General features: G+C 43.6%; 1 protein-coding gene across 1 annotated transcript in view; it reads left to right on the forward strand.

Moving 5' to 3' along the window:
- Nucleotides 1-26738, forward strand: part of LOC126424742 (facilitated trehalose transporter Tret1-like) — a 118929-nt gene that overhangs the window by 80185 nt on the left and 12006 nt on the right. The window contains exons 2-3 of the mRNA XM_050087502.1: nt 18183-19213; nt 21579-21772. Coding sequence (XP_049943459.1) covers nt 18183-19213; nt 21579-21772 — 1225 coding nt within the window. The remainder of the gene's footprint in view (nt 1-18182; nt 19214-21578; nt 21773-26738) is intronic.

The raw sequence follows: 26738 nt of genomic DNA on the forward strand, positions 1-26738 counted from the left end.
CGCACTCACTGCGAGCTCAGAAATGAGAAGAGCGACGTGATGCTAACTGGGGTTATACTAGAGACACTACCCAACACATCTGTGCAAAGCTTTATCGGATTTTCATAGTCGTTTCCATTTCGCGACCGATCGGAGCTAACTTTCTGAACGCCCCTCGTATATATACCATATAATCTTAGGGGAATAGCAGGTCCAGGGTGAAGTTTTTTAAACACCTCATCAGGAAAGGAGCTCTTCTTAAGAAGTGAAAGAGTCTCCCTTTTCATTCGTTCCGAAGAATCATTGCATAGTGTTCGGTATACCGAGTCCTCCATTTTATTCAAATATCTCCACGTGAGAGAAGACGGACCAACTGGCTGCCATCTTCAAATGAGTATGCTGGTGCACCACTTTGTTGGAACTGGTTTTCCGGCAAAATTGGCGGCTCCTTTATACACCGTGATCGGCCGGTCGCTGCCCCCAAGCGCGAGTCACCTAGCAGCGCACCAGTCGAAGAAACAGGCAAAACAATATATCACTAGCCAGACACTAATTAAAAGAAGCTCCACGTCGACATGACTGTTCATGTTTTAGATCAGATAAAAACAGATACCACGTCTTAATTAAAGGAAAACCCGTATCCCTATCAATAATGTTATCAGATAATCGAATTTCAATAGATTTCTTTACAACACATTCCAAGCAATAGGAAGCAGGAGCGATCATTCGCGTCTTGTTACACATCTTATGTCGCTCATTAAGACAGTTTTCTGCCATCGCAGATTTCTCGGGGTGGAGGAAATGAGTGTGACGATCGTGTTCTACACATTCGTCCTGAACAGTGCGGATAGTTTGGCCAATATAAACCATCCCACAATGACAAGGAACTGTGTATACTCCAGATTTGCTCAGCCCCAAGCCGTCATTTACTGATCCAAGAAACGCTGTAATCTTAGCCGGTTGTGTAAATACTCTTTTGATGATCTTAAAGTTCTTGAAATTTTCGAGGGTGTACTGCCAGAATCAGGGGGAAAAAAAGCAACAGATCTACAAGTATCTTCTGATGGTTTGACTCCAGGTTCGAACTGAAGACCACGGCGTATTTGTTGGTCAGTATATAAATTCCGTTTAAAAACAAATGTAAGATGTTTCAGTACCTATATCATACTTTCTGCGTAGGATTATTTTATGACAGATAGTTTCAAAAAACTAACGGAATGGGTATGGAGAGCCCGCTTTCTCCCACAGTCGCCAATTTTTTCATGGAAGACTTCGAAGACATGGCGCTCAGGATATCGTTTCTTAAATCCATATGCTGCTGGAGATACGTTGATGGTACTACTATGGTTCGCCATCATGGAATTAATGCTTTGAATCGTTTGTTGGATCATTTTAACTGTCCACATACTAGTGTAAAATTTTCCACCCTTGAAAACGGTGGAAACCTCCCTTTCCTTGACATTTTGCCTCACAGAAATGACGATGGCACTTTGGGCCATATTGTGTATAGTAAACGCACGCATACCGATGTTATTTTCACGCCATCACCTCTTATCCACCACATCAACACACAGAGTCCCCGCAGACTTTGGTGAAGAGAGCGTATGGCATTTCCGATTAAGAAATTCGATACAGGAACTGAACGCCCTAAAAGTTGATTTGAAGGAGGATGATTGTACTTACCAACAAATATGTCGTGCTCTACAATTCGCAACGCCGGTGAAACCATTAGAGGATTCTTGTAAATCCGTTACTTTTTTACCTTTCGCTGGGTGTATACGCTCGAAACTTTCTAGAATTTTAAGAAATGTGGTATCGAACGTGTATTTTTACAGCCGATTATTGGAACTGAGAAAATCCAGAGTATAAAAAATTCTTTGTTATTGTGGGATAGCTTATATGGGCCAAACTATACGTACTATTCAGGACCGATGAGTGGAACTCGATCGTCACACTCGTTTGGTCCAGCCAGAGAAATCTGCAGTGGTGGAACACTGTCTTAATGAGGGCCATAAGATATATAACGAGACACGAATGATTGCTCCTGCTTCTCGCCAATGGGGATATTTTGTTATGGAATCTCCCGAAATTCGGTTTTCTCTTAACATTTTTAAGATAAGAATTTCCCTTTAAGTAAGACATGGTGTTGTGTCGGCTACTGTGGGAGTCAGCACCGACACAAAGGAGGAGGGCAGGAATCCAAAATGATATGTACCCAACACTTTCAGATTAATAGAATACTTTATTTCTAAAAGGGAAAGAAACATAACTTAACTTCTCGTTATGAAGCGGCTTCCTGTGCTTCCTAAATACAATTACTTTACTCTCTATTACTACTCCCAGAACGCAGGCTAAGTATCGTCTATCTATTACTCAGTACCGGTGTTCTCGAACTCTGCGACCGAACTGGTCTCGACCAGCGATGAGCGGCTGGTAATTTCAGCATTGACGGGAGGCTTTGAAGTCTGTCTTTCTGGAGGTAGGCCCTGCCTGCTCTTTCCATTGGCGCGCGGGTCAGCGCCTTCTTGATACCGTTTGGCGACGCTGCGCTGAACTTCAACTCGATCAGTTTCAATACCAGCAGAAGAAGCCGGATCCCGCCTTTGACGATGGACAACCGCACAGCATATAGATCGGAAGATAAAGCAAACATGCTGGCGGACGTTTTTGAAGCGAATTTCCGACTGCTGGATGACGGAGTAGACCCCCAGAGGGTTGCAGAAATCGAAGACGAAGTTGCAGACGTCCTCCGCGAAGAAGATGGAGCAGATGATGACCCCATCCCTCCCGTAACACCTGCTGAAGTTGAAGACGGCATCCGGGCATTGTCCACCAACAAAGCACCCGGCTGTGACGACATCACGGGAAGGACGTTACGGCAACTCCCGTGGACCGCCATAGTACGATTGGCGGCTATCTTCAGTTGGATTTTTACCACGGCAACGTACCCAGAGGCATGGAAGCACTCCATGTTGGTGGCTGTCTTGAAACCTGGGAAGAACAGGCAACTACCCACCAGCTACAGACCAATCAGCTTGCTGTCACACCTAAGCAAACTCTTTGAAAGGCTCTTACTGAAGCGGCTCCACACCATCCTGGACCACCGTCGAATCCTGCCTCCAGAGCAATTTGGCTTCCGATCAGGACACTCCACATCACAGCAAATTCTTCGGGAGACAGAATACATCACAACGGCCTTCAACAACGGAGAGTTCTGTAGTGCTGTTCTTCTCGACGTGACAAAAGCATTTGATAGCGTGTGGCACCAGGGCCTCGTTTGGAAGCTCCACGCATTAGGATTCTCCAGGGCATACGTCAAACTCGTTGCTGCCTACCTCAGACAACGCACCTTCGCAGTCAGAGTCGGTGATGCGCTTTCCACGGCACGACCTACCCGTGCAGGAGTTTCACAGGATTCGGTGCTGGGGCCGGTCCTTTACTCCGTCTTCACCTCGGACCTCCCTTCATCACCACGCGTAGAAAAAGCCATTTACGCTGATGACACAATGATTTACACTAGGGAAAAATGGCTCGAAGTACTTGTCCCACGCCTGAAGAGTGCCTGCTATGCCCTAGAAGACTGGGCGGCGAAGTGGCGTATCCGGTTTAATCCGCAGAAAACGCAAACTGTCATCTTCACCAAGAGGCGACCTGGTCCTCGCCGGCTTCTTCATCTTCGGAACCTTCGGCTCTATGGAACCGAACTGCAGAGGAAGGACTCCGTTAAATACCTCGGAGAGACTATGGACAAGCAGCTTACACGGAAGCTCCACGTCGACGACATCCGCAAGAAAAGTGTCTCAAAGGATGGGGGCACTTTACCCCTTCATAAACGGAGGATCGGACCTTTCGATAGCAAACGGTCTACTGATATTCAGAATGTGCATCCGCCCCATTTTTGGCTACGCCTGCGAGGTGTGGGGCAACACGGCTAAGACACATCTTCAGCGCCTTCAATCGCTACAAAATAAGGTACTTCGTCGTGTTTTCCACGTTCCCCGCAGTTCCCGCACCGGTACATCCATGAAGCCGCAGATGAACTAGAAGTGCCACAACGACATCAACAGATAGCACGAAGATACTACACCAGGACTGGGACTTCCGCCAATCCCCTGATACGAAACCTTGGAGCTCCGCATCAGCCAAGGGAACGCTATGCGTGACCCATTGCCATGCTGGAACGATAATGTAAATAATCCGAAATAAAACGGAATCTGCACCAAAGACAGGAGATAATTCGTGCCCGCCCACCCCCAAGACACAGAAGCAAATAAAGATGTTACACGCAAACCCACCCCACAGAGAGAAGTGGGAAATGCTCCTGAGTAAACCCTACACAACCCAGCTGCCACAGATCAGCCTGAAGCAAAGCGAAAGTAGCTGGTCGGTGTGCAGTCGATGCCGTAGGACTGCACACCGTTGTCACATTTTCCATGATCTTAAACAACAATGGCTTGCATTTCGACCAGCAGTTTCTTTAAATTGATGTACTGTTAGAGACATTGTTTTGTCTATTTCTGTCACTGGTGCGCTACTAGTCGACCTGAACTTTAGGGCAGCAGCGCGGCTGCTCATGCTCACGGGGCGAGCCAGTCGCAGAGTATGAAGGAGCCGCCGATGGTTGTGGTGAGATTGTACATAAGCATACCCAGCTGAAGATGGTGGCCAGTAGGTCAGTTGAAATGCTGTATGAAGATGACTACGTTATCCGGCTGCATACCCAAGAAGACTATCTATATAACTACTACTGTTTTCAATATTTATGTCATAGTTGCGAGTATTTCTTAGTGTTGGATTCGATGTTAGATGTTGGTGTTTCGGTTTCAGTGTGAAGACTGGTTTGATGCAGTTCTCTGTCTTGTACCAATCTCTTCATTCTGCATAACTACCGCAACCTAAATCTATTTGAACCCGCACACTCTATGCAAGCCTTGGTCTTTTTCTACGGTCTTTACACTCACACTTTTTTCCACTATCAACTGACGATCCCTTGATGCCTCAGGACGTGTTCTGCCAACCGATCCCTTACATTAGTCAAGCTGTGCCACAAAGTCCTTTCCTTCCCAGATAGCTTCAGCATTTCTTCAGTACTTAAACAATCTTCCAATCTAATTTTCCACATCCTTCTGTAGCGGCAAATTTGATGAGCTTATATTTGCTTCCTGTTTGAACTGCTTATGGCCCACGTTACACTATCGTAAAAGGCTGCTCTCAGCACAAATGCCTTCAGAAAATACTCCGTAACACATTCCTTAAAACTTAAGTTTACACTCGATGTTAACAAAATTCCTTCTTTTTTTCAGAACTGTTTTCTTCCTGTTCCATGAAGTTTCGGGAATGCAACCGACTACTGCCGATTTCTTGCCACGATATTTCGACTGATAGCCATTCAACCATGTGTGTTCGTTTCGCACTGGAGATTGCTTGTGTTTTTTTTTTTCTTTTTTCTTTATTGTGATTGGATCCCTCCTCGCCACATGTGACCCGGGGGGGGGGGGGGGGGGGGGGGAGGTGGGAGCCGGCTGGAGTGGCCGAGTGATTGCAGGCACTTCAGTCTGGAACCGCGCGCCTGCTACGGTCGCAGGTGCGAATCCCGCCTTGGGCATGGAAGTGTGTGATGTCCTTAGGTTAGTTAGGTTTAAGTAGTTCTAAGTTCTAGGGGACTGATGACCTCAGATGTTAAGTCCCATAGTGCCCAGAGCCATTTGAACCATTTTTTTTTTTAGGTGGGGGGAGGGGGGGTGGGAGCTGGCAGCGGTATATTCAACCCGTTCTTCAGCCACGGGACTACACACTCTTTCAAATTATGCTGAAATGTGTGGATTGTGAAATACTAGTGTAATAATATGAATATCAAGAGCTCACATGGAAACCCAGTTCTAAGCAAAGAATGGAAAGCAGAAAGGTGGAAGGAGTATATAGAGGGTCTATACAAGGGCGATGTACTTGAGGACAATATTATGGAAATGGAAGAGGATGTAGATGAAGATGAAATGGGAGATATGATACTGCGTGAAGAGTTTGTCAGAGCACTGAAAGACCTGAGTCGAAACAAGGCCCCCGGAGTAGACAATATTCCATTGGAACTACTGACGGCCGTGGGAGAGCCAGTCCTGACAAAACTCTACCATCTGGTGAGCAAGATGTATGAAACAGGCGAAATACCCTCAGACTTCAAGAAGAATATAATAATTCCAATCCCAAAGAAAGCAGGTGTTGACAGATGTGAAAATTACCGAACTATCAGCTTAATAAGTCACAGCTGCAAAATACTAACACGAATTCTTTACAGACGAATGGAAAAACTAGTAGAAGCCAACCTCGGGGAAGATCAGTTTGGATTCCGTAGAAACGTTGGAACACGTGAGGCTATACTGACCTTACGACTTATCTTAGAGGAAAGATTAAGGAAAGGCAAACCTACGTTTCTAGCATTTGTAGACTTAGAGAAAGCTTTTGACAATGTTGACTGGAATACTCTCTTTCAAATTCTAAAGGTGGCAGGGGTAAAATACAGGGAGCGAAAGGCTATTTACAATTTGTACAGAAACCAGATGGCAGTTATAAGAGTCGAGGGACATGAAAGGGAAGCAGTGGTTGGGAAGGGAGTAAGACAGGGTTGTAGCCTCTCCCCGATGTTGTTCAATCTGTATATTGAGCAAGCAGTAAAGGAAACAAAAGAAAAATTCGGAGTAGGTATTAAAATTCATGGAGAAGAAATAAAAACTTTGAGGTTCGCCGATGACATTGTAATTCTGTCAGAGACAGCAAAGGACTTGGAAGAGCAGTTGAATGGAATGGACAGTGTCTTGAAAGGAGGATATAAGATGAACATCAACAGAAGCAGAACAAGGATAATGGAATGTAGTCTAATAAAGTCGGGTGATGCTGAGGGAATTAGATTAGGAAATGAGGCACTTAAAGTAGTAAAGGAGTTTTGCTATTTGGGGAGCAAAATAACTGATGATGGTTGAAGTAGAGAGGATATAAAATGTAGGCTGGCAATGGCAAGGAAAGCGTTTCTGAAGAAGAGAAATTTGTTAACATCGAGTATAGATTTAAGTGTCAGGAAGTCATTTCTGAAAGTATTCGTATGGAGTGTAGCCATGTATGGAAGTGAAACATGGACGATAAATAGTTTGGACAAGAAGAGAATAGAAGCTTTCGAATTGTGGTGCTACAGAAGAATGCTGAAGATTAGATGGGTAGATCACATAACTAATGAGGACGTATTGAATAGGATTGGGGAGAAGAGAAGTTTGTGGCACAACTTGACCAGAAGAAGGGATCGGTTGGTAGGACATGTTCTGAGGCATCAAGGGATCACCAATTTAGTATTGGAGGGCAGCGTGGAGGGTAAAAATCGTAGAGGGAGACCAAGAGATGAATACACTAAGCAGATTCAGAAGGATGTAGGTTGCAGTAGGTACTGGGAGATAAAAAAGCTTGCACAGGATAGAGTAGCATGGAGAGCTGCATCAAACCAGTCTCAGGACTGAAGGCCACAACAACAACAACAACAGTATAATAAGGCTGGCTGAATAGTATTTTTTATTGATACTTCACATCGCTACCTTTATACAAGAAACTGGAGCGAATACGCATGCACAAAGGCAGTCGCTTCATGAGCAACCCCTGTAGAGTTACTTACCCTCTCCGAATAATGGTCCATCTATGGCGCGCAGGTGCATGCGTAATGAGATACCACATGCGCGCTCTCTGTCAGAATGTGGACTCGCGGTGTTGAAAATCAAACGTGAAAAAGAATAAGATTGAATGTTGCTAGACGTGCCATTGGTCATAAAATGTTTTCTTTCTGAAGAAATGAAATATCAGCGGGTCCCACGCCTTGTCAAATCGAAGGCCGCCATCACGATTAATAAGGTCTTGCGCTAAACGTACTTCCACCGATTCCTCAATATGGAAGGATCTCCTTGAAGCCAAGATTCCCGTGGTATGTACTGTCCAGCGGGGTACAATGCTCGGCTATGGCTGACTTGCGGGCCTACGAAAGGCGAGTGTGGCGATCATGTACAACGCATCTTTCACGAACTGTGCGCGTTGTCTGACTAATGTAGGCTTTGCCACACAGGCAAGGTATTCTATAAATTCCAGCCTTCCGCAATCCCAGGTCGTTCTTTGCCTAGCCGAGAAGAGCGCACATCTTTGTAGGTGGTCTGAAGATTACTTTGACTTGATGTTTTCTTAGGATTCTGCCTAATTTCGACGAAACATTGTGGGCATGCGGCAGGAGCGCCCTAGACTTGAGCCGCTCTTTCCCCTCTTGATTGCTTGGATAGTCACTTTTCTTCTCTCTTAATGCTGTGCTGTTCTGATGTTGAAATCCATTATCTCTGAACACTGACTGTAGGAGTACCAGCGCTTTTGCAAGGCTGTTCCCATCAGGCACAACATGTACACAGTGAACCAACGCTGAAGGTCGCCCATAGTTTGTGATGGGTGGTAGCAGCTAGACGCCTGCAAAACATGGCTCTGAGCACTATGGGACTTAACATCTGATGTCATCAGTCCCCTAGAACTTAGAACTACTTAAACCTAACTAACCTAAGGACATCCATGCCCGAGGCTTGATTCGCACCTGCGACCTTAGGTTCAGTTAGAAGTCTGAGGGCATTTTACCTGTCCTCTATATTATGCATGCAAGGTGAAATAGTTTTGTATGGCTCTCTCTCCTAACGACTCCAATAATTCTGAGAGAATGTAATCTACACCAGGAAACTTGTTTCTACTTAGCTCTTCTCGCACTATTATACATCCAATTTCTTCCTCATTTACTTCTTCTTCTCTTTCTGTAATATTGTCTTCGAATTTGTTTCCATTATTTAGGCTCTGTATTCCCTATTATCTGGATCATTTGCCGCATTTTTGTTTTCTCCTTGCGTCAGTTATTTTCAATGTATCAAGTGTTATCCAAGGATTTCTACTGGGAGTTGCCTTTTCCCCATTTATTCCTCTGTTGCCTTCACTATTCCTTCTCACAAGGCTACACATGCTCTTCTACTATGTTCCTTTTCGTTGTTTCAGTCAAATGTTACCTTATCCAACCACCGAAATTCTCAACAATCTTTGGTTTTTTCAACTCATCCAAGTCCAAGCTTCTTAAAGTCCTACTTTTTTTGTAGCTTCTTCAGTTTTATTCCGCAGGTCATAATGAGTCTACCTAACGACTCTAATCCTGGAAATGTTTTTCAGGTTAAAATCTGTTTTCTTGTCATTATCTGTTGTCTTGTCATTACACAATCGATTTGAAATCTTTCAGTGTCTCCAAGATTCTTCTACGTATACAACCTTTGTTCACGATTTTTAAATCAAGTGTTAGTAATTGTTAATAATAATTAAATTTTGCTCGCAAAAAAATTCTAGGAGATCGCTTTCGTTTTCATTACTGCCACCCAGCCTTTCTTCTGCTATGTTTCCTTCTCGTCCTGTTACTTCTATTGAAATTCAGCCTCCTGCCACAAATTTTCGACTCCCTTAACTATCTGAATACATATTTTCGTCTTACATCATTACGATCTCCTCACCATTTGCGGAACTAGTAGGCATATAACTGTGGGTGGTATTGTGGAGGGGGGGTAGGGGGGAGAAAGGAAGTTTTTGTTTACCTATGTTACTATAATGCGTTCACTATGTTGTGTACAGTAGCTTACCTGCAGTTCAATTTTCTTATACATTGTTAGAGCTCCTGCTGCATATCTCTATTTGACTTTGTGTGTATTAGGTGAGAGACCTCTAATAATAAGTCTGTCATACTAAATGCAATGATAAATATGTGAGATATCTCGTGAGATGTAACAAAATGTCGGATGTTTCTAACCTTACCAGGACAAGCAAATAAACGTCGTTCCGAACGGATGATGCCTCTATACAGCAAGAGCGACAGCGTTGCGATAGCTCCCTATAATACTGAACACGCATCGTGTTCATTGCTTGCCAAATCGAGTGTACGTCGTACTGCTGTCGACGTATACTCGTAGAAATTTGGTTGAACTGCTCATTGGAATGGTGCACAGCCCTAGGTGAATTATGGATGGACTACTTACTCATCTACTGACATCGTGAAGAATTCACAGACGACGATTTTATATCTGAAAAGATAATCTGGGTTTCGTATGAGCTGAGATTTCGATCAGATCGACCGTCTTTTCCAGAAAGAATAGTGTTGTCACTAAACTTTTAATCATGTGTGGATACACGTTTTACATGCATACTGCAGGATATTACTTGCAGGTGCAAATAGCTAATCTAAATCGACTTATATATTGGGCAGTCAAATGGAAACGACACATATGGCAAAAAGTTAATAAACTGTTTTTATCCGAAAAACAATCGCCATGACTGTTAATACATCTTTCTTCAGGGCTCCAAAAATATGCTAATCGCAAGGGGAGAGACAGAGACTGCATGGGGGATGTGTAAGGAGTGTTTCCCAGCGGAACATTTGCAGCGTAGTCGAAACCACCTTGGCAATATGTGGTCTGGTCCACCCCGCCGAAAGTTTGCTGGGAACGCCATACACGTCCTTCATACATTCCCGATTTTTCGTTATGAGATTTCCATATTTCTGTGCATCGATTTGTTTCGGATGAAGAGGTGCACGCATGCATACAATCATGGTTCCGCAACCGCAAACATTTTTCCATGATGGTACTGACCATCTTGTCTCACAGTGGGATAAATGTCTTAACAGTTATGACGATTACTTATGACGATTACTTTTGAAGTAATAAACAGTTTATTTACTTTTATTCCATCTGCCCTGTTCTCATTTCACTACCCCTCATACTACAGATACAGAGGGGAATTTAGATTGGAAAGTAATGGTAATCCCCTGCGGCAGGTGCATCGACCACATATAGTGTCATCAAGTCACACGTTATGGACTGGTGGTACATTAGATGAAGAAGGTGATATGCACTGAAAACCCTGTCAATCGAAGTTTGTGCGTTATTAATTGATATCTTGAAGGCAGTATTCAACAGAAACGTCAAGATAAAACTACTGTCAAATTGCCGTTAGTTAAGAGTATGGCCTTGACGTTCCTTGATAGTATGGTGAGTAACCACAGCTTGCTTTTTCAATTATGCAATGTGTATAGTTCTTAGCATGAGGCCCCACACTCTTGTTCACCACCGAAAACGCTAGAAAGTGCTAGTTGTGGCTGAAGCTACAGTGCAGGTAAAGAGGAAGTCCGAAAAAGGTGCATGAACGGCAGTGCGGTTAGTGCTGCATTTGAACTATAGTAACTGGCGGGACTGGATATCGCTGTTTGCCCTGAAATCGATGGCACATAACTGGGTCTGTCTGACTGTAAGTCCTAAGTATTGAGCTCCCTTGTCGTCGACGGTGACGCCTGAAGTCAACCCTAGGAAATGACTGCAGATTGAGACGCCTGCACTAATCTTGTCCTTCAACTCGGTCTCTGGCCTTTTTTGGGCCAGACGCAGTCCCATGGTGCTTAGAGCCATTTGAACTATCACTTGCCCGCGAAAGGCAAAGGTCCCGAGTTCGAGTCTCGGTCCGGCACACAGTTTTAATCCGCCAGGAAGTTTCATATCAGCGCACACTCCGCTGCAGAGTGAAAATCTCATTCTGGAAACAGCCCCTAGGCTGTGGCTAAGCCATGTCTCCGCAATATCCTTTCTTTCAGGAGTGCTAGTTCTGCAAGGTTCGCAGGAGAGCTTCTGTAAAGTTTGGAAGGTAGGAGACGAGGTACTGGCAGAAGTAAAGCTGTGAGGAGGGGGCGTGAGTCGTGCTTGTGTAGCTCAGTTGGTAGAGCACTTGCCCGCGAAAGGCAAAGGTCCCCAGTTCGAGTCTCGGTCCGGCACACGGTTTTAATCCGCCAGGAAGTTTCATATCAGCGCACACTCCGCTGCAGAGTCTCATTCTGAAAACATCCCCTAGGCTGAGGCTAAGCCATATCTCCGCAATATCCTTTCTTTCAGGAGTGCTAGTTCTGCAAAGTTCGCAGGAGAGCTTCTGTAAAGTTCGGAAGGTAGGAGACGAGGTACTGGCAGAAGTAAAGCTGTGAGGAGGGGGCGTGAGTCGTGCTTGTGTAGCTCAGTTGGTAGAGCACTTGCCCGCGAAAGGCAAAGGTCCCGAGATCGAGTCTCTGTCCGGCACACAGTTTTAATCCACCAGGAAGTTTCATATCTTATTGCGTCGGATCCGCCATTCGTTTGTCCTGTTGCTCAACTCCGGCGTGAATTTGAATCCCGACCTCAAGCGATCTTCCCGGGTTGCATCGTGTCATCGTTTCTCGCCTGTTCGTTGACATGTGCACCGTTATCCGGCCGTTCGAAGACATAGTAAGTAGTTTCCAAGCACACATGTCGCTTCAGGCGTCTACAGAACTGCTGTCTTTATAGGGTCCGATCGGTGCCGTTTACAGTAAAACAAGCACCGAAAGAAGACTTAACCGGTGTATGGTGTTTGGGGTAATTACTCCAGCATCATTGCGTCATGGTAGTAAACGAAGTGAGAGGAGCTAAATGAATATGTGGTGATTTTACCACTGTTAACTCCCCGTATCACAATATGATGAATTATTGGCGCAATTTCCATTTGACTAACTCTCCTCAAAGATTGACGTAACGAACACATATCTGCAATTACTAGTCGACGCAGACACACAACACATTTTGGTAATTAACGCGCCTTTCAGTCTGAACAGCTACAATAGATTTACATTCCGTTTCGAGTGCGCGTGGAATATTTTAGCCTAACGCATAACAACTCATCTAAACTGTTCCACACGGCATGTATTATATGAACGACATAAACATTGCAGGAGTTAGTAGGGTGTAACGTATGAAAAAATTGCATTCATTGTTAAAATATTCGAAGTGAATCGACTCTCATGTAGGCATAACAAACATAGTATTTTCCAGCCAAGAAAATTAAGGCACCATTCAGTGTAAAAATCGTCTTAAGGCCACAGATTAGCATGTTGACGTCGTAACTAAGCTTTTCGGTTGATGCGATGCAGTACGTCATCAGCATGATTGCTTCAAAAAATTCTTGACGGAACAGGGCAACAAATAGGTCGGTCAAAAACGTAGCAGCACAAAAAGAAAACATTCACAATTTGAAACGAAAGACCTGGCGATCTTATGTAGCACAAAGAAATTTCATTATTCATGTTTGGCAGGATATTTCGTTTACTATCAGCAAATAATCGTGGGTTATACACTGAAGCGCCAAAGAAACTAGTACAGGCATCCGTATTTAAATACAGAGATATGTAAACACGCAGATTATGGCGCTGCGGTCGCAACGCCTATGTAAGACTACAAATGTCCAGCGCAACTGGTAGATCGGTTTCTGCTGCTACAATAGCAGGTTATCAGGATTTAAGTGAGTTTGAACGTGGTGTTATAGTCAGCGCTGGAGCGATAGGACACAGCATCTCCGAGGTAGCGATGAAATGGGGCTTTTCCCGTATGACAATTGCACGAGTGTATCGTGAATATCAGTAATCCGGTAAGATATCATATCTCCGACATCGCTGCGGCCGGAGAAATATCCTGCAAGAACGGGACCAACGACGACTGAAGAGAATCTGTCAACGTGACAGAAGTGCATCTCTTCCGCAAATTTATGCAGATTTCAACGCTGGGCCTGTCAGTGTGCGAACCATTCAACGAATCATCATCGATATGGGCATTCGGAGCCGAAGCCCACTCTTGTACCATTGATGACTGTACGACAGAAAGCTTTACACCTAGCCTGGACCCGTCAACACTGACATTGGACTGTTAATGACTAGAAACATGTTGCCTGAGCAGACGAGTCTCATTTCAAATTATACTGAGTGGACGGACGTGTACGGGTATAGAGACAACCTCATGAATCCATGAACTCTGCCTGTGAGTAGGGGACTGTCAAGCTGTGGAGGCACTGTAATTCTGCGAGGCGTGTGCAATTGGAATTATACGGGCCCACTGATCGTCTAGATACTACTTTGACAGGTGACACGTAAGCATCCTGTCCGACCACCTGCTTCCGATTCATGAGCACTGTGCATTCCGACGGACTTGGGCAATACCAGAATTGCTACAGAGTGGCTCCAGACACTCACTTCTGGGTTTAAACTCTTCCGCTGGCCACCAAACTTCCCAGACATGAACATTATTAAGAATATTTTGGATGACTTGCCACGTGCTGTTCAGAAGAGATCCCCACCCCCTCGTACTCTTACAGATTTATGGACAGCCCTGCAGGATGCATGGCGTTAGTTGCCTCCAGCACTACTTCAGACATCAGTTGAGTCCATGCCGCGTCGTGATGCGGCATTTCTGCGTGCTCGAGTGTGCCCTACACGATATTAGGCAAGTGTATCAGTTTCTTTGGCTCTTCAGTGTAATATACTATGGTCAAAGCAGCCAGAGCAACAGCTACAGATGTGGGCCTCGTTTCTCAGTTGCATACATCATACATACATCTCACAACATACAAATACACACATGCATTGTCTCGCTTCCAAATAGACGTAGGAGTAGATTTCAATAGGCAGGAACACTTTGTTTTGCGACTAAAAACATGAGACACATCTTAGACGGGGTCACGATCGAAGCAAGCAAGATGACGCAAGCGCAGACAGACATCATATTCCTCGTATGATTTCGTCATATATCCAGTGGTAATAACTGTAGTACAGCACGACACTATACATAAACTTGCTTTTCTAGGCTCCAAACGGCGTTCTATCGCTTGCCACAGAGGAACAACCGCCATTTCGGTATTGCGCCTACACTCGTGTCATACAACAGTCACAGTATGGTATGGGCGGAACTAAAACAATGGAATGGCTTCATAACCTACTTGCGGACTATTGACATGAAAACACAAGGAACGGTCTGGGTTTGCCAGGCCTGCGTGGGAAACCAATCCTCTGCGTTTTCGCCGTGGTTCATGCCATCGAAATTTCTGGGAACATGTCCACATTGATTGATGGCGGCTTAGTGTGGTTGCTGGAAGTGAACATACCCCCTAATTTTTCGGATTTCAAGTTTGGCAGCTCATGCAACGATTAGGATCCCGTCCAACATATTTGCATTAGGGGAAAACACCTGAGACACAGAGTTCAGCCCAATTGAAAAGAGGAGGTCACAACGTGCGGATCAAGGATGTACTTCAAACTATGTGCACTTTTAATAACCTCCATTAGGACAACGAAATCTGCAAGTAGTAAGGCGTACTACTTACATAGTTTCGAGAAAATGGGAAGAGAAGTTTCACGAGTCAGAGATGTAAAGCTTCGATGCGACCCTGGGGATTAGTTGGCAGCGGTCATTTTTAATTTATATTTTTTCACGTTATTCATACTTTATTGACAACAAATTTCTTTTCGTGAAAATGTAATTGAAATACATTTAATCGTACATTTCCAATTTGTTTGCACCAATATTAACGGAAACGTTGCTTTACGCGTGTTTTGTATCCAAATTGTCGGAAGGAAGAAATTTTTCAAACGTCAACGAGCTTCGTTTCTCTTTAGAAACTCTGAGGATTCCTTGTGCATGCGATAAAATTTCGTTCATTCGATGTAGCAGGTGTCGTTTTAATTCATCTTTCCCATGTAAGTATGAAAAATATCATCTCGCAGCTTGTAACGTCGAAAGCACATCTGACGATTAATTGTACATTACCCTCATCTTCTGGGTTATTTTAGCTCAGTGTATTACTGAATGAAGTTATTTACACTTCTGTTAAACGATTTTTATCATGGGCTTTCCAAGCCAGTCCCTCGTCCCTGAAAACTGCGTCTGCAGATCGAAGCGCCCCCGTTTCGCACACAAATGCACGGATTCTTTGGGTAAGGAACGTATAAGGCATCCAGACTGTTCAATGACGAACATACATATGAGTAAGTTTCGTCTGTGAAGAACATAAATACAGTAAATCGAGTGTAAGTAAGGTGAAATAAAGAAATTGTTTAAATTTGTGTATTTTAGTTAATCTTAAAAATGCTGCAATAATATTTAGAAAGTTATTTGTTATTTTATTGTAGTGGCGTGTGAAGTGAATGGCTGCAAATCTTAGCAAACGACGTCAGACGTCGGTTAGGATACAACGTAACTTCGTCATGTAACATTTGGTGATACAATTGTAGCTATGAAAACGTTTTTGGTAATAGAGCACGTCAGCTGGTTTCAGAACAAAGAGGGCTTTATTCTCTTATGCAAACAAACTGCTCACTTGGGTGCATATTTTCTTTATTTAGGACGTAATTAGTGGGCAATAACTGTCATGATAAATAACATAATTTACAGGCAAGATGACGGCCTAGTCTGGGATTTGGGTTCATGTATACCCAGGTGTTAGTTATTGTCCAAGTGCTTTTAGTGTAAAGTTATAACTGTCCGTTAAATGATGATAATTTATGACCCAAAAAATGGCATCTCGCCTACTATGGTGCTACTGGCCCTTCCACCCCACAGACACCCCTACTATGCAACCATTCATCATTTAGGGAAATCACAGATAACCTAAATCAGAATGGCTAGACGCGGGTTGAACCGTCGTCCTCTCGAATGGGAGTCCAGTGTGCTTGCCACTGCGCCACCTCGCTCGGTCTCGAATGCTAGTTCAGACTCGCACGGTGAGCATGTCAAAGCCTACATGGTCGACAGTGACCACACGGACATTGCAGTCGGCGTGGCGAAAGCTTGGTCCATGTTTCGCGTCACGAAGTATTTGTTCACACACCGCATTACTGACGACTTTGACGTACATCACACTGTTTACGATGGACAAATGGATGCCCCAAATGTCAGAAGTAGGGATCTTAGCTTCGTCGCATAGAAATCGTCCCCTTCCAAAGGCTTTGGTCTGGAGTAATCATTAAAAAGGTGAATCGTAGTGTGGATTTTAGAAAACGGCTGGCCATAGCTCTAGTACATGTAAGCGACACATAAGCAAAAGCTGCGCAAAGTAAACAACAGCGAGTGCGTGCACTCCACAGGCAGAAACACACAAGACACCTGCACTGCATGGCTGCGAAATCCTGACTGTCTAACTGAGCTTCACTTCTGGCAGTACCTCATTTCCTGCTTTCTGAACTTCACAGTTCTCCTGCAAAACTCACAAGACTAGCACCCCTGGAAGAAAGGACATTACGGAGACTATGACTTAACAGCAGTGAGCAGTGAGCCGAAGTGCTAGTCTAGCAAGTCTCGCAGGAGAAGTTCTGTGAAGTTTGGAAGGTAGGAGACGAGGTACTAGCTCTAGTGAATATGTGAGGATGGTTTTTGAGTCGTGTTTAGGTAGCTCAGCTAATGAAGTACTTGCCCACGAGAGGCAAAGATCTAGAGTTCGGTCCGCCACTTAAATTTGGTCTGCCAGGAAGTTTGATATCAGCGCACACTCCGCTGCATAATGAAAATTCATTCAAGTATCTATTCCTTAAGCCAAGAGTCAATACATTTCCTACTTCTAGTATTCGATTCGTAGCATAATCACTAGTTTCGCCTGATTACCTTACTTTCGTTCGTCTTTCTTCTTTAAGATAGCACAGGCAGTAGATTTAACGCTCTGTGTTGCTTAGCGAGATAAGAAACACGAATGCTATTCTCATGTTTGGTCATTTCTTCCTCCTTCGATTTCATTGTAACAACCACAGTCCCTGAGTAACCGTGAACAATTTTGTACTTTCTGTGCGTTCGTGAGCCATATTATTTTTTCAGGAATTGGTCATTCGATTTGTTCTTCGATAGTGGTATTCTTGCAGTGAGAACCACTGAATTAACTGTTTAGCTTCCCAGATCAACTTTTGCCCACTAGAGAACACAAGGAAACGAAAACAGTCTTTGGTTGACAATTTGTTGTATTCAGAGTCATAACCGGTTTCGATCGTTTGATCATCATCTTTAAACTTAGTAAAAGAAGCAAATAAAATTAATGGCTGCAATTTCCCTCGTCACACAATATAAAAACAAGATAAAGCAGTGGAAGACACTCATGGCCTGTGACGTGCAGCCATCTTAGCACACTATGCAGTACTGCAGCTGTAAGCAGATGAAGCTTACGCTCAAAGACTGTTTTCGTTTCCACGCATTCCCAAATATTCGACCATTGTTACTTTCAAGGTGACCATGTCACCCCTCATCAAGTTTTCACACTACGTGGCAGGGATCTCCCAGCTAATAGATTCATATGGGCTTCTTTTTGTTTTTTTACAGCGTCGCTGATCTACACGTGTTACGGTACCTTCATGGGTTGGGCTGGAACGACTATACCAATCCTGGAGGCAGAAGATTCACCAGTTCCACTCACCGCTGACGAGGGGTCCTGGCTCGCCTCCATCAACTCACTCACCATGCTGGTTACTATATTTGCCGCCGGCTATGCAGTGGACGTCGTGGGGCGTAAAAAAGTGGCCCTTTTTGGAGCTGGACCTTTCGTCATCTGGTGGTTGATAGTGGCGTTCGCCGATTCCTATGGAATGCTGCTCGCAGCACGAGCGATTGGAAGCTTGGGAGCCGGTGCCATTATTACTGCCTTACCTGTTTTTCTGTGTGAGATAGCCGACACCGACCTAAGGGGGACGCTAATTGTGATCCATTACATCCTGATGCAGTGTGGCACCCTGCTTGTGTATTGCATTGGGCCTTACCTATCCATCACCACCGTTGCTCTCATCTGCACCTCAATTCCGATAATCTTCGTCTTGACATTCATCTGGATGCCGGAGTCACCATACTTCTTTCTCACGCATCACAGAGAAGCGGAAGCTGTGAAGTGTCTCGAAAGACTCAAAGGCCAGCTAACGCCAGAGGAGCTCAAGTTTGAGCTGGAGTTGTTGTATAAAGATATACGTGAGAAACAGCAAAACAAAGGAAAGTTCACGGACGTTATCTTGGTGCCAGTGCACCGCCGGACGTTGCTCTTAGCGATAGGATTTATTCTATTTCAGATGTCGGCAGGGTCGACCGCACTCACCACGTACACGACGTACATATTTGAGAAGAGTGGAAGCGAGCTCGACTCGAACATCTCTTCCATTATCCTGACTGTCGTCACGCTTGGTGCAAACGTCGCGTCGTCGCTGGTCGTCGAGAGGTTCGATCGGAGGCCCCTCTGCATGGCGACTTTCTCGGCGTGCGCCATCTGTCTGGCTGCAGAGGGAGCTTACTTCTACGTCGACGACATCTACGGAGACGTGCCTACTGCCTTCGACTGGGTGCCACTCGCCGGCATGATTGGATTCAATGTAATGCTACAGTTTCTTAATGGAAAGCTGCTATTGGTTTTATGTGGAATAATATCTTTGTTCTGCCGATGTGGACGTAGTTACTACATTATGATTTCATTATATTATTCTTATTTACTTGTGGACGGACGAGACAAACTCCTGTACAGATGCAGAAGGTTCGGTAGACTTGTAACATAATTCTGGAGCATCTGAGCCAATGATATTCAGCAATTATTAACTATCTAACCAGTCTTCTAATTGCAGGAGTAATTTCACGAACACGATCTGTGGTGTGATCGACTGTCTGGTCGTTTTGAATGCTCCTGGCCAGTATCTTTGAGCTGGTTCAGTGATAATCATCTGCGTTGGCGGTGTACCATTTGCAGATGGTTATGTGTCCCTATGAATAACAGTTTTCAGAAAAGATCCTAGTACTTCCAGAACACTATTTAAAACTTCTCTGGCCTCGTATAAGTGCCAGTGAATAGTTTTGCAACATTAAAATGTTAACAGTGTGGTTGTAGGCTGCACCCCCCAGAAAAGCGCAATTATTGACAGAGTAATCAGAACCAGTCGACCTGTAGCTAAAGCGTGGGTTTACACAAGAAAGTTAAACCTCTTTGAGAGGTTCTCTGGATCACAGTGCTGCGGAGTCAACTGGGAAATTTCGCAAAATGAGTCGTATCAGTCTGCTACTCTTTGGACCAGAAACGGAGGTAACAGTTTTTGCTATCAGCTCTCTTGCTGAAAAGTAAATAGAAAGCATACAAATGATTTTCGACTTGGTCATTCTAGCTTCCTTCTATAGAGGCCATTCATCATGTGTCATTATTCACTTAGGAATTTTGGTTTGTAACCATAACTGAAAATCTGTAATTCGTAATCACTGAAAATATGACGGAAGAAATCGTGTCTATTTACAGTTACGTCCAGAAAGTCAAAACATTCTGTTCACTTGTAAATTATATATTGAAACTATATCAGCATGTATCTTTTTCATGTCCAAATACTGCGTCACACTTCCTAGTCATTAATCCTCATATTATTTTGTGGTCTGAATTGACAAGAGTTCACATTTACTTCAGTTTTTGACGTCGTAAGCCTCCGTTACTATCGCAAGTATTTTACTATCTCTCAGACCGCCGGAAACGTCTGATACCATGTAAAAACTTATGCTCCGGCTGTCACTGAGAGACCTGCCTAGAAGTTCTGGGAAATGTGAGTAAGCAGTACCGCTAGATTGTTGCCAGAATCCTAGTGTCATTACTTGTGTGTGAACGAACGCTTCCCAGCATGAAAGAACGCTGCTGATGAAATGTTCTCGAGTTTCAAACCGGGTGGCTGTGTTGGGATAACCGCACATACAGCTGGGAACTAAAGTTTTGTTCATGAATATCATTATTTTTCTGCCGCACCTCGTACCCAGTCTGTATCTGCTCCTTTCTAATCGTGTATGATGGATTGCAATGAGTCCCAGTTCTTAGTGATACTGAAACGCATCGGCTTTACTTTTAACTACGAGTTCATTCTTAAAGAGAACGTTCATCACTTCAATGCAAGTGTTGATGTGCCAGATATTGAAACTTCCTCCTTCGGCAAATAGTAACTTGTGCACGTGTTACTGGTGGCCTCACATGTTATCCTCAAGAACCATTCTACCCCCCACCCCCCCCACCCCCCCCCCCCACCCCCACTGCCTCCATCAAGGGAAGACCACATTTAGTATGGGCGAACAGACCTTAACATTAAGAGTACAAAACCACACAGTTTCGGTCATGGACGTATCTCATAGCCATTGGCCGTTTTTGGCTGACCATATTCAATGCTGAATATGTGGATAGACTTAACACCCGGACTCTGTGAACAACAGACTGAAGAAATTCAGTTCATGTCAACGGATTCTTCAACTGCTGCTTCATAAGAACATTTTCATACTTGTCAAAACACAATAGCAAAGTTCTACTGCACAATTTGAGTTTTCATTCACAAATTTTGGCCAGGTGTGCCTGAGATATCTCACTATGTTACTGGCGCACCATCCCAGTTTGTACAACTAATGTCGCTAATCCCCACAGCTGCCTCTAGCAGCTGTCTTATCTCACCCTCAGAGAAGCAAATGGTTTTCTTTTTGTCAATGACTCATAAGTACACGTGATGAAAGCAGACTGAAATGTCACTACTGCATAACTGACAGTTTCATGCAGCCCTGCTATAGTAACAATACACTTAATTTTTTAGTGAGTTCAATGATTTATTGGATTTCTACAGTTTTCCCAAATGCATAAAAACATTGCATATTTTAGTATTTTTGGCTTTGATTACCTTAGCTTCTCTAAGAAGACTGGAATAATTGAGATTGTAACATGTGTTAAACTTCTTCCAGATTTCGTTCTCTATCGGCCCGGCACCAGTGCTGTCCTTGTTTATGGGTGAACTGTTCCACGTCTCTGTGAAGGGCATCGGCGTGGCTATTGGCACGGTCGTTATAGCACTGTATGGCTTCTTCCTCAAGAAGATGTTCCAAGTGGTCTCTGACGGCCTGGGCGCCTACTACTCCTTCTGGGGCTTCACCGTGATGTGTGTGTTTGCCGTTATTTATGTCTACACGCTCATGCCCGAGACGAGGAACAAGAGTTTCGCGCAAATCAACGAGGAAATGGACAGTCGTGTAGGTGGAGCAGTCAGCAGTAATATGGACGAATCCATGAAACAATGTCCGAGCTGAAAACAAATCAGTAGTGACTCTTGAGTCACTTGGCTGCAACTGTAAAGCAAGACTGAGTATAATTTATTCTATCTGTTAATAGACTGATATGTGCAATGATTGTGAGAACGTAGTGTAAGGAACGTTAGGGACGAGAAATCGCTCAGAGCTATCACTGCGTCAAGAAATTTAAATGTTATCAAATCAAAGTTGGTAAAGTAGAGCGCATGAGGAAACTGTGATGGTCAAATGTTTGGCACACAAATGCACAAATTCTTTGGGTGAGGAACGTATAAGGCATCCAGACTGTTCAATGACGAACATACATGTGAGTAAGTTTCGTCTGTGAAGAATAGAAATACAGTAAATCTACTGTAAGTAAGGTGAAATAAAGAAATTGTTTAAATTTGCGTATTTTAGTTAGTCTTTAAAGTGCTGCATTAAGATTTAGTAAGATATTTGTTATTTTATTGTAGTGGCGTATGAAGTGCATGGCTGCAAATCTTAGCAAATGACGTCAGACGTCGGTTAGGATACAATGTAACATCGTCATGTAACATTTGGTGATGTAATTGTAGCTATAAAAACGTTTTGGTAATAGTGTGCGTCAGCTGGTTTCAGAACAAAGGGGGCTTTATTCTCTTATGCAAACAATCTGCTCACTTGGGTGCATATTTTCTTTATTTAGGATGTAATTAGTGGGCAACAACTGCCATGATAATTAACATAATTTACAGGCAAGATGACGGCCTAGTCTGGGATTTGGGTTCATGTATACCCAGGTATTAGTTATTGACCAAGTGCTTTTAGTGTAAAGTTATAACTGTCCGTTTAATGATGGTAATTTATGATCCAAAAAATGGCATCCTCCCACTATGGTGCTACTGGGCCTTCCACCCCACCGGCACCCCTACTGCGCAGCCATTCATCATTTCCCAGACATCAGCTTCACCACCCTTTAGCGTCTTCAGCATCCTTAGACTGGCGCTTTTAATTTGGACATTGTTCAAGCAGCAGTAGCAGCATGAGTAAATTCATGTGATACTGCAAATTTCCAGCATTGTGTAGCATCCAGCGGTAGTAACATAGTTATCATTGAAGTTAGGCAGCCAGTGCTATTTCCTGCACTGTACGACGTTATTTATGTTTTCATGGCTAATTTTTACCGACTTTTTAAGAAGATGCATATTTCATTACTATTTTACCGATTTCCCCCACTTTTTTTAAGACAAGGCATGTAAATATAAGATGCGATTTATCGATTTTCAGGAAACCGCGTAATATACGTGGTTTTTAGTAATTAACAATTTCCAGCATATGGCGCTATTTACAGTTTTTAGACAATTCATTAAGATTTTATGGGGATTAAGTACGGGTGGTTATAATTTAATTTTCCCTTTTAACAAGTTGTTGTTGTTGTTGTGGTCTTCAGTCCTGAGACTGGTTTGATGCAGCTCTCCATGCTACTCTATCCTGTGCAAGCTTCTTCATCTCCCAGTACCTACTGCAACCTACATCCTTCTGAATCTGCTTAGTGTACTGATCTCTTGGTCTCCCTCTACGATTTTTACCCTCCACACTGCCCTCCAATGCTAAATTTGTGATCCCTTGATGCCTCAAAACATGTCCTACCAACCGATCCCTTCTTCTAGTCAAGTTGTGCCACAAACTTCTCTTCTCCCCAATCCTGTTCAATACCTCCTCATTAGTTACGTGATCTACCCACCTTATCTTCAGCATTCTTCTGTAGCACCACATTTCGAAAGCTTCTATTCTCTTCTTGTCCAAACTGGTTATCGTCCATGTTTCACTTCCATACATGGCTACACTCCATACAAATACTTTCAGAAACGACTTCCTGACACTTAAATCTATACTTGATGTTAACAAATTTCTCTTCTTCAGAAACGATTTCCTTGCCATTGCCAGTCTACATTTTATATCCTCTCTACTTCGACCATCATCAGCTATTTTACTCCCTAAATAGCAAAACTCCTTTACCACTTTAAGTGTCTCATTTCCTAATCTAATCCCCTCAGCATCACCTGATTTAATTTGACTACATTCCATTATCCTCGTTTTGCTTTTGTTGATGTTCATCTTATATCCTCCTTTCAAGACACTGTCCATTCCGTTCAACTGCTCTTCCAAGTCCTTTGCTGTCTCCGACAGAATTACAATGTCATCGGCGAACCTCAAAGTTTTTACTTCTTCTCCATGAATTTTAATACCTACTCCGAATTTTTCTTTTGTTTCCTTTACTGCTTGCTCAATATACAGATTGAATAACATCGGGGAGAGGCTACAACCCTGTCTCACTCCCTTCCCAACCACTGCTTCCCTTTCATGCCCTTCGACTCTTATAACTGCCATCTGGTTTCTGTACAAATTGTAAATAGCCTTTCGCTCCCTGTATTTTACCCCTGCCACCTTCAGAATTTGAAAGAGAGTATTCCAGTTAACGTTGTCAAAAGCTTTCTCTAAGTCTACAAATGCTAGAAACGTAGGTTTGCCTTTTCTTAATCTTTCTTCTAAGATAAGTCGTAAGGTTAGTATTGCCTCACGTGTTCCAACATTTCTACGGAATCCAAATTGATCTTCCCCGAGGTCCGCTTCTACCAGTTTTTCCATTCGTCTGTAAAGAATTCGCGTTAGTATTTTGCAGCTGTGACTTATTAAACTGATAGTTCGGTAATTTTCACATCTGTCAACACCTGCTTTCTTTGGTATTGGAATTATTATATTCTTCTTGAAGTCTGTGGGTATTTCGCCTGTCTCATACATCTTGCTCACCAGATGGTAGAGTTTTGTCATGACTGGCTCTCCCAAGGCCATCAGTAGTTCTAATGGAATGTTGTCTACTCCCGGGGCCTTGTTTCGACTCAGGTCTTTCAGTGCTCTGTCAAACTCTTCACGCAGTATCTTATCTCCCATTTCATCTTCATCTACATCCTCTTCCATTTCCATAATACTGTCCTCAAGTACATCGCCCTTGTATAAACCCTCTATATACTCCTTCCACCTTTCTGCCTTCCCTTCTTTGCTTAGAACTGGGTTGCCATCTGAGCTCTTGATATTCATACAAGTGGTTCTCTTCTCTCCAAAGGTCTCTTTAATTTTCCTGTAGGCAGTATCTATCTTACCCCTAGTGAGACAATCCTCTACATCCTTACATTTGTCCTCTAGCCATCCCTGCTTAGCCATTTTGCACTTTCTGTCGATCTCATTTTTGAGACGTTTGTATTCCCTTTTGCCTGCTTCATTTACTGCATTTTTATATTTTCTCCTTTCATCAATTAAATTCAATATTTCTTCTGTTACCCAAGGATTTCTATTAGCCCTCGTCTTTTTACCTACTTGATCCTCTGCTGCCTTCACTACTTCATCCCTCAGAGCTACCCATTCTTCTTCTACTGCATTTTTTTCCCCCATTCCTGTCAATTGTTCCCTTATGCTCTCCCTGAAACACTCTACAACCTCTGGTTCTTTCAGTTTATCCAGGTCCCATCTCCTTAAATTCCCACCTTTTTGCAGTTTCTTCAGTTTCAATCTGCAGTTCATAACCAGTAGATTGTGGTCAGAATCCACATCTGCCCCTGGAAATGTCTTACAATTTAAAACCTGGTTCCTAAATCTCTGTCTTACCATTATATAATCTATCTGATACCTATTAGTATCTCCAGGATTCTTCCAGGTATACAACCTTCTTTTATGATTCTTGAACCAAGTGTTAGCTATGATTAAGTTATGCTCTGTGCAAAATTCTACAAGGCGGCTTCCTCTTTCATTTCTTCCCCCCAATCCATATTCACCTACTATATTTCCTTCTCTCCCTTTTCCTACTGACGAATTCCAGTCACCCATGACTATTAAATTTTCGTCTCCCTTCACTACCTGAATAATTTCTTTTATCTCGTCATACATTTCATCAATTTCTTCATCATCTGCAGAGCTAGTTGGCATATAAACTTGTACTACTGTAGTAGGCATGGGCTTTGTGTCTATCTTGGCCATAATAATGCGTTCACTATGCTGTTTGTAGTAGCTAACCCGCACTCCTATTTTTTTATTCATTATTAAACCTACTCCTGCATTACCCCTATTTGATTTTGTATTTATAACCCTGTAATCACCTGACCAAAAGTCTTGCTCCTCCTGCCACCGAACTTCACTAATTCCCACTATATCTAACTTTAACCTATCCATTTCCCTTTTTAAATTTTCTAACCTACCTGCCCGATTAAGGGATCTGACATTCCACGCTCCGATCCGTAGAATGCCAGTTTTCTTTCTCCTGATAACGACATCCTCTTGAGTAGTCCCCGCCCGGAGATCCGAATGGGGGACTATTTTACCTCCGGAATATTTTACCCAAGAGGACGCCATCATCATTTAATCATACAGTAAAGCTGCATGTCCTCGGGAAAAATTACGGCTGTAGTTTCCCCTTGCTTTCAGCCGTTCGCAGTACCAGCACAGCAAGGCCGTTTTGGTTAATGTTACAAGGCCAGATCAGTCAATCATCCAGACTGTTGCCCCTGCAACTACTGAAAAGGCTGCTGCCCCTCTTCAGGAACCACATGTTTGTCTGGCCTCTCAACAGATACCCCTCCGTTGTGGTTGCACCTACAGTACGGCCATCTGTATCCCTGAGGCACGCAAGCCTCCCCACCAACGGCAAGGTCCATGGTTCATGGGGGGTTTAACAAGTTATAACACAGAAACTAATTACCGTACGAGTACCAAACTTGGTAGCAATAATGTCCAGAGTGGGGGTGCATGATTTCCATGCGTCACAGTGCCACCGTCCAGTTCCAACTATGGCCACCAAGTGCTGTG

Source organism: Schistocerca serialis, chromosome 1, assembly GCF_023864345.2.
Source record: "Schistocerca serialis cubense isolate TAMUIC-IGC-003099 chromosome 1, iqSchSeri2.2, whole genome shotgun sequence".
In the NCBI taxonomy this organism is placed as follows: Eukaryota; Metazoa; Arthropoda; class Insecta; order Orthoptera; family Acrididae; genus Schistocerca; species Schistocerca serialis.